Source organism: Cyphomyrmex costatus, unplaced genomic scaffold (genome assembly GCF_001594065.2).
Source record: "Cyphomyrmex costatus isolate MS0001 unplaced genomic scaffold, Ccosl1.0 scaffold76, whole genome shotgun sequence".
Lineage (NCBI taxonomy): Eukaryota > Metazoa > Arthropoda > Insecta > Hymenoptera > Formicidae > Cyphomyrmex > Cyphomyrmex costatus.
The window spans coordinates 1,301,509-1,311,056 of record NW_017280333.1 but is presented as its reverse complement, the minus strand read 5'-3'; the positions used below and the strand labels follow the sequence as shown (position 1 = coordinate 1,311,056).

At 36.0% G+C, this 9,548-nt stretch overlaps 1 protein-coding gene across 1 annotated transcript; it reads right to left on the bottom strand.

The window, feature by feature from the left end:
* Positions 1-935: 935 nt before the first annotated feature.
* Positions 936-2,853, bottom strand: Kr-h1 (kruppel homolog 1). Its single transcript, XM_018548948.1, has one exon. It carries the CDS (start codon positions 2,835-2,837, stop codon positions 1,149-1,151), a length of 1,689 nt encoding a protein of 562 aa, XP_018404450.1. The 5' UTR covers positions 2,838-2,853; the 3' UTR covers positions 936-1,148.
* Between the last annotated feature and the right edge of the window lie 6,695 nt (positions 2,854-9,548).

The window sequence follows — 9,548 nt, the reverse complement described above, 5'->3', positions numbered from 1 at the left end:
ATTTGAACGAATTTTTATTACAAGCACATTTACTGGTTAAGTGATTCTGTTTAATACACTAAAAATTGTGTATCAGATGCTTGTATTACTCGGTTGCTATACATACGAATCGCACAATGTTAAAAAGACGTAACTTCCTTTTCACAATAAATTTATCATATATATTTAAAATATAGATAACACGTACATAAAATAAATATAAAATATAAATATATTTTAATAGCATTTAAATTAAATACAATAAAAATGTTTAATAAAGCTTTTAAAGAAGCATAATGTGTATGCGCGTGTACATATCATATATGACAATATGTTTTAAAATTAACGTTCTAATTTCCATTATAAAGGTTTCTGCTTTTTAATAAATTTATTTCTTTTAAATTATTTAAATTATTTTTTCCAAAAATTTGGTTTAACAAGGTTGATTTTTTTGATAGCGTACGCGCTGCTACCTCATCATGCACGCTCACGATCAGTGCGATCTTTCGATCGAGTAATATCCAATCTTTTTCTCTTCATGCTTCATGCATCCAACATATGTACGTAACGTTAAAGCCTCAAAAGATCAAGAAGCTATCGAACAAGATCGAGAAGGTAATCACGAGTGTTTTCACCCGTAAACCATTAGGAAAATATATGCAGTACATGGATTGCATTAATTGCTATTAAATGTTTATTAAGTAACAAACGCGGTTTTGATTGCTGAGCTAACTTTGTGCAATCAGCATTTTTAGATACTGATTGCGAATGAAAAATAAGACATCAACGAGTTGCGATTCACTTGCGTAACATTTAAGATTCATCGAAGAGGCACATGAGCTTCTCACACTTAATTCTGGAAATGAAAAGCTTCCGTATTTGCCGAATGCAGTTTCGTATCGTAGTTAACACGATAAAAGTTCATTGCTCGTGCATTTTGCAATTATTTTCCCTTGACGTTAGAGTATCAGCAAAATTCATGAAGATTTCTACGTTTCTCTTTTCACTTAAATTTGTCCTGGTCGAAGAAACACACAAATTGATTTCTTCCAGTTTTCGATCTCGATGTTATTAAAGTAAAACATTTTTTAGGAGATCATCTCTTCCAATTTCTAAAGTTACTTTCAAAGCGATTTCACAAAGCTTTTCTAACAGTTTCAGCACGTTCACTATGAAGCTCGCGCAAACTGGATGACAGAATTTTGCCTCTGTGAGGTCGTCATTAGGTTGTCACCACTGCCGCCACTATTCCTGTACTCGCTCTCCATGGATTGAAGAATCATTTTGCTACGTTTCCTGGGTGGCAAGATTAGCGTTTCCCGCGGTGGTATCACTAGGTCCAAGGCCAAGTCAGGTGACGAAGCTGGGCTCTCAGGATTACTGCACGGTGGCGTGAGCAACGGATCTCGATCAATTTTAACGATCCTGGCACCATATTCTTGTCTTTGTCGCTCTTCCTCAACCGCTTCTAAGGCGGCCTCAACTCTTCGGCGCGCATCATTACCCGGTAAATTCAAAAAAGATGAGCAATCGGCAGTATCGAGATGAACACTGCCATTGGTTGTTAAACCGAAGTTGGCATACGCTGGCTCGGGATAGAAGAACACGTGATGGGTCATTGGTTCCATCGGCGTACTTACCACCACGCTCGCTTGAAAGCGCTTCTCGTCGATATCAGCGAGCACGGGTTCTACCGTACTCGACGGCGATGTAACTACTGGTTGCGAATACGGCTGCTCTCTGTTGCCAGAATAAAGATAGTATCCAAAGTCGCGTTGAACGGCATAAGCGTTCGATGTCGAATCCGAATAGACCTCTTCAGTCTTTAGGTTCTCCTTGTCGTCGACAGTGATGTCTGGTAAATCTAGAATCGCTGGGATCGTAGCTGGGTCAAGGTTGCTCCTGTTACTGCCACCGTCACCACCGCCGCTCTGAGAGATCTCAACATCCGGTTCGATTGGCGAAGCGCTCGCCGTTGGTGAAGAGATGTCGCTATCTGTAATAGTAGAAGTGACGGATGCCGGTGATTCCGGATGCTTCTTGATATGCAACTCCATTGTCTTCTTGGAACCAAAAGTCTCATTGCAGATCGTGCACTTATACACCTTCTCACCATAGTGCGACACCTGGTGCAACTTGAGTACGTGGTTGTAGCCAAATGCCTTGCGGCAGATGTCACAGGTGTAAGGTTTCTCGCCAGTGTGGGTGCGCGTATGCACTTTCAACTGCTTGGAACAGGTAAAACCTTTTTTGCACGATTTGCACACGTATGGCTTCTCGCCGGTGTGCGTGCGCATATGTATCACCAGTTGGCCGCTTTGTATGAATGTCTTAGCGCACACGGTGCATTTGTGCGGCCGTTCGCCAGTATGAATGCGCATGTGACGATGCAGTTTGCCACTATGTTCAAACGCGCGTCCACATACGTCGCACTTGTACGGCCGTTCGTTCGTGTGGATGCGACGGTGGACGCTGAGATTTTCCTTTACCGAGAACGATTTGTTGCAGTACTCGCACTGGTACGGTTTTTCGCCAGTATGGGTACGATAATGGCGTGTCAGTCGCGCTGGTACAGCAAACGTTTTGCTGCAGATATTACAGCGATATGGATCCTCGCTCTCCTTGCCATGCGACCTCAAGTGACTCTGATACACGTTCTTCTGCGTAAAACTCTTCTGACAAAGTAGACACTGGTATTTTCCAATCTCCGTCGTTGGACTGGCCAGATCTGCGGCTTCAACCCCGCTGCAACCTGGCGTGGTCGCGAACATCGTAAGATCCGGGCTGCACACCAAGCTTTTTACCGAACTCATCGTTTCTAAGCCGACAGTTATGCTGCCCGGCGCCGAAATTGACATTACTGGATTTGGCGGCACGGACTCCATCTGACAGTAGCCCAACATCGAGGACGGAAAACTAAAATAAAAACATTTAAAAGATCGATTTGTAGAATTATTTTGTTTCGTAACTCGTATTTCACATTGTATTTGCCAATACTATAGTACGATTATTCTGTTTTATTATACGCATATTTATAATCTGTATGAAATGAACTCAAAAAGTACTTAAAAATATACATGTACTTATTTATATGCATGTTTATATATGTTACCTTAAATAAAAGTAGGAGTGATTTACTTGCACACTGTTACAATCGCTCACTGCCAATCACAACGATTTCTGCGTAAGGAGTTTTTATTTATTTTTCTTCTAGCGCCGTAATTGGCTGTGCGCAAATGGCTCATGTGCAATTGATATACACCCATAACAAAAGCAATACTTAATTTATATAAACATCAAAGTATGATTTATCATTCTACAAAATTAAAGAATAGAGAAAGATTAGGAAAAAAAGTCTTTTGAATCTGAAACAGCTCACAATTGGTAACAAAAAAAATCTTTTGGGACTCTTTCGGGAATATACTTTTAGAACAGAAATAGGATAAAGCAAAAATTTACTTTGTAAGTCGAAAATAAAGAAAAGAATTTTCTTTTCAAACTTTCTGTGCTGACCGTACTATTTGGAATACACATATTGGGTAAGAACGCGATTAGATGACGCTGCTTATAAGAAAGAAAAACAAACCTAAAAAGTTTCATAAGGAGTATGCAAAACAATTTAACAAATCTCTCGGAGACTCCCAAGCTCTTTTGGTCTTATTTCATGTATAAGAGTACATATAATTATAATATATTATAATATTATTTTATATGTGCAATAGACGTTTGCAATACCTAACATGTAATATATTTATTTCTCGCAATGTATGAATTTATAAATCAACTCTTATTCCCTTTTGAATTAATTTATTACATTTTTCTTATTTGATATTAAGAGTCCTGTACCCGTATCGTTATTTAAGAAATTAATCAGTTTACGAGATACAAGAGTGGATTAAATATAAACAATTTATTTAAAAAAAATTTTTGTATGAAGAGTAAAAATACAAAACATTTTTTTTACTTTTCTACGTAATTTCCTGCTTTGAAAACGCATTTTCCCCATCTGACTGGAAGCTTTTTTTATGCCATTATTATAAAAGGAAAATGGATATTGTGAGCCAATTGCGTACGAAGGCCTCCACTCCTGCGTCGTCCCCAAAACGCTTTCCTCCCTATGCCTCTTTCGAGGGTGCAAACATGTGAAAGTCACATGGACTTAATCTGAACTGTAGGAGGGGTGTAACCCAGGAAATCTGCTTAAATTTTTGTCGCGTTTGATTCTCCGTATTGGCCGAGCATTAATTGTCGTGGAGCAAAATCACATCTCTGATCAGTTGGTGTCATCTTTTGGTTCGATAAGCAGCTTTAATTTCGTCAAGGAGTTAGCAGTAGTATGCAATGTAATCGGTCAGTCTCGAGAAGGTCACTAACCGCACGAATATTGTCTTCCGTTAGACTCGTCTTGGGACGGCGATCATGACTCATGTTCGACTTTCTCTCATCCTCCAGAAAAAAGTTTTGTGCCAAAAGAATACATGGGGCTGTGAGAGGGTTGATTCTTCGAATTGTGTGTGTTGGTGTAATCTACGGAAAATTTCAGCAGGCTGAGCCTCTTCTTCGTCAGAAATTTAATTATGATCCGTTGCGCAACAAACGGATGAACCTCTTTCTCGCTCATCTTGTTGCAGACTGCCGTACCCATCCAAAAGACCCATCTCAGACTAAAAATCCCCTCCTAACATTCCCCCTAAAACATCTTTAATGTTGCATCGTCCTACTTTACCTTCTCTAAACTTCAGAGTGAAATTATTCTCGTTTATGTTTGATTCACCCTCGTATTTACGTATTGTGTCAATTGACAGAATAAAGTATGAAATATTTTGTATCTCATATAAACTATTAATTTTTCGATATCTCTTTATTTCAATACTTTTATATGTAAAATAATTAAATAAATTGTATTATATAAAAAAAAACATCACATACGCTGCTTTCAAAAAGTTCTGAAACTGAATTTTTCTAGACATATAGGTACTAATAGCACTATACTTAAATTTCAATAACTGTACAAGTTAGCATGTAGCTTTGTGAATCTCCCACATATTTTAGATAGAGTAAGTATAGTTTATGTGCAATGTATGCGTCAAGAATTTATTGACTTGTCATGATTTTTGACATGAAACAAAGAGATACAATAAATAGTTTTGTTTCAAATATGAGAAAAGTGCGTTAGAAACATTCGCCATGATAGGAAGTACTGTTCGTATTTCACAAGATATTTAGCCTATTACATTTGAGAAATTCTGTATCCTGTATAGATAAATTAAATTAAAAGGTTCTGTACTGTTTTACAATTTTCGCTATAATTAACGAGTTATCAAAGATCATTAAATGAGTGCCCAGAAATATAATAATTGCATATTTGATTATACGTATATTATATTGGGATTATGTTGCTGAATTATATTTGCTGTTTTAATATCTCTCCAAAAACCGATAAGTCTTGACTTTAATAATGCCGTATTTCATTCGTGAAATTTTTGTCACTAGGAAATGGATCTAAAATATTGTAACAGTAGGTACAATAGCTTTTTGCAAGTTTAAATATTTCAAATAAAAGTGTAGAATATTTGTAGAGAAAAGAGAGCAGAAAAAGAGAATATTCTTTATTTTTAAAATTGTCAACGAATCCTCGAATCGCATGCATAGCGTTAACATAAGCACCTGCATGCGCATGACGCTATCATCCGACAATGGCCAAGGGAGGCCGCGGGCGTGGTCGGCGGCCACGTTGCAAGCGTATCGCGCACAGCCCGCGTACCCCCTGTCGGTACCGCCATCGCTACCGTCTCCACTCGTCTTCGCATGCCGTGCCGAAACCCGCGCGGCCGCCTCCACGTGTACGCGTCGCATTTTTTTATAGCGATCACCGACCTCGTCCAACTCGGCGCGTAGTAAGTAAGGACGTTGAGAGAGTTACATCACAAGAGGAGCACGTAGCGGCACACGTCCGACGATAATCGCGTATGATGCGCTCTTTCTTTCGTTTTTCTTTTTTTTTTTTCTTCTATTCTCCCTCTCATCCCTGTGGTCATTCTCCTCCTTTTCATATTCCCTCCACTGTCCCTTCCCATATTCGTTTCTATAGCCTTTCATTTTCTTGATGAAACTTATACTGATTGAATGATCATATGACGAGTACCACAACGCATGAAAGGGATACGCAAAAATCGTATTGATCCACGGAAACATCCCCCATACTGAGGGGAAATTTCATCCTACAGTCAAACCGTCACGTCGCTGCTCACGCCCGGAAGACACTTTCGTGCCGAATTTTATGAAACACCGCTACTACTCTTCCTCTTCGTGATTCGAGTATATATATTTTCGTGATAATTTCTAATCGTATTTTATGCAAATTGTTTTAACTACATAAAGACTAATCGATTGTAATTTTTGATTAATTAATATTAATGTCTATTTGGAGAAATAAAACGAGTTTATTCTCTGCGAATGTTAAAATTTATCATTGATATTTACTATTAACTTTATTATTTTCTTATTTTTCATTTAATTTTTATTTAATACATTTCAATTTCTTCTAATTTTGCAAATTTTCACAATACATTTAAAAACGATAATATAATATATAAATTAAATTCTATATAATTATAAATATATTGGTGAGAAGGGTTTTCAGAGTCTAATTATAGTTATCTTTTACTATATATATTTGTATATATTTGTATAACAAACATTACATAAATTTTTAGATTAAATTATGATCTAAAAATTTTGATAATGTTTATTATACAAATAAATATATAACGTCTTTTTCTCACAATTTTAAATTATTGTAATATAAATCGTAAAAATATTAAAAAATTTAAAATTAAATTAATATAATGTCAGCGAACTGTAACAATTAGCAATAAAATGTCACAAATACAATTATAAAAGTATAGTAGCATAAAAACGTAATAAAAATAAAAGATTAATATACAAATAATCTATTTACACTATATTAAATATACATAAAAGTGATTCTATTAAGAATACGTACATTTTTATTTTTATACTATACTCATTCTAAGAATATTTTAAGAATAAAAAACTTTTAATAGTCCGAAAAATATTTGACATAAAAATTAATTTTAAAAAAATTATATAAATTTATTGATAACTATGTGTTTAGTAAGAAAATATGCCCGTTATCAATGTGTAAAATAATCTATCAGCAACATGACGCGCGATTCTGAAAATTGATGACAGTTCCTCCTTGCGCTTCTTGTTTTCTTTCTATGTTGCGAGAAAGTTACTTCCGTTTATGCTTAATAGCCGAAATCAAAGTGATAATTTTTTATTTTAAATTACGATCTTATACAGCATGAAATATTTTAGAAATATTTCCAGTATATTTTATTACAATATTTGAAACACATTTTAGAAATTTTTCATAAAGTCTTTTTAAAACATAAATATGTCTAAAAAAATCAGTTTTTGAAATATTCTTTTTCGTACAATATTTGTATAATATTTCTAAAATATTTTAATGCAATATTTTAAAATGTTTGATAAACATTTAAAGAACGTTTTTGAAATATTTTATTGAAATGATTCACAAAATGATTCACATGAATATTTCACGCTGCGTGGAATGTCATAAAAAACACTTTATTTCACTCAATTTAATTTACTTATCATGCTTAAAAAATCTAGAAGCTCGAAAGTGACAAGTCTAAATATCTACATATAAGGATCGAAAAATAAAAAATCATTAGTCGCGAGAACTAAAAAAATTACGTGAAAAAAATACGCAAAACACGGGGAAATAATCTAAAGAGTCTAAAGGCATTAGTTTTCGCGTACGAAATTTGCGATGTCACTCTTAAATCAGTTGGCAAAGAAAAAGGATTGGATAAATAAAAAAAAAGAAACAGGTTAAATATCCGGATGAAGGAAAAGCACCCACCTGCAACTTGGAGTGTAATCTATCGCATTACATCCTGGTGTAATCCAAAATCGGAGCACTGATTATCGTCATCCTTCGTGTCGCCGACATCCGGGGCAGGGTCTGTGGCAATGCTAATGGCGAGTCGATTCGTAAAATTCCGCTTTGGGTCCAATTGTCCCGAAGGAGTGATTCGTATATAAAATTCCAATTTTGATCGAATGAACCTCAAAGAAGAACTGAAGGAACCCGCACGAGAGATCGCATAAACTCGAAAAGAAAGAAAAGAAGACGCTCCTTTCCTCTTCTTCCCGTCAAAAGAGACGGGTCAAGACGAAAAAGCAAAATACCCGCCGCCTCGGGGCCGGCCAATCGTACTGTACAATGTTTACCTCCTCGGCCGCACCGATCATGGCCGAGGCGCACACGCACGAGCGCGCAATCCGCGTTCCCCACCATTCCAATCCTCCCCTCACCCGTCGTCGCACTATCGCCTACTCGTCTCATCTCCGCACCACCTATCCCCGCTTCGCAACCGCCTCCCGTTCTTCGCGAACCGACGGCGGCGACCTACAATTTGGGGCGGCTGAGTGTTGCTCAGCAGCACGTGGAGGTTGTCGGCGTGGTCGGCGCAACCTGGCTCGCGCGTGCAATTTGCCACGACAACGCGCTTGGCAAGGGGTAAAGGGGGAGAAGCACGATGAACGACAGTCACGGGAGAATGCACAGGCGTAATCAGCGCGTTCGCTACTCCTTCATAACTCTTGACGCATCCTATCGATGTTGATTATCTTTTTCGAATTTGATGTTTGATACATTAATCATCATTTTTTTTTTAGTCTACTATGCAAGTATATATAATTGACTTTCTTAACTCGACAGTAATTAGTAACATTAATTATTTAAAATATCTTATTAATATGACGATCTAGAATCTAATAACCCTTAATTGAAAATATACTCGTATCTGCAGTAATATTATTGTCAGTTCGAACAGAGAAATATGTAACAGGCATTTATTATATTGTATAATGTAAGAATTTGTTATTATCGCATACGCTTCATGGTTATGCTATCTATTGTTATTATCTACAATTCTAATCAGCAACATACTCGTTGCACAGGTAGTAAAACGTAGTCGACGTTCATGTCAAATAAGGCAACGACTCTTATCAACAATTTATGTTGATTCATTTGTATACGATGCCTTATGGATTGTAAATTACTTCAAAGTTTAAGTGATAGAACTTCTTACTTTTACTAATGCATAATACTATCATTAAACGGCAATCCTTGTATGAAAATAATCTCTTGTTTAGCTGATGAAGACTCATTGTATTGATCGTAAAAAACAGAATACTATTAGATGTATAAACTATACATATATTCAAACATCAATCAAATCTGTAAACTATAACAAAAATTTAACATTTCGAATAAAATATGCAAAAAAACACATGCTCTTTTTTTGTAGATTACACACAAAACAATAAGTAATGATTTTTGAAATATAAAGGTTTAAAATTTTACATAAGAAATGTGATCCGATTTAATCCTTTAAAAAAAGCTCTGTTTAATTAAAGACACATCAGAACAATTTTTCTCAAAATTTGACAAAAATTTAACGTAATCTGCAATATATAAAATGTTCAATATAAAATGCATAAAGCACTTA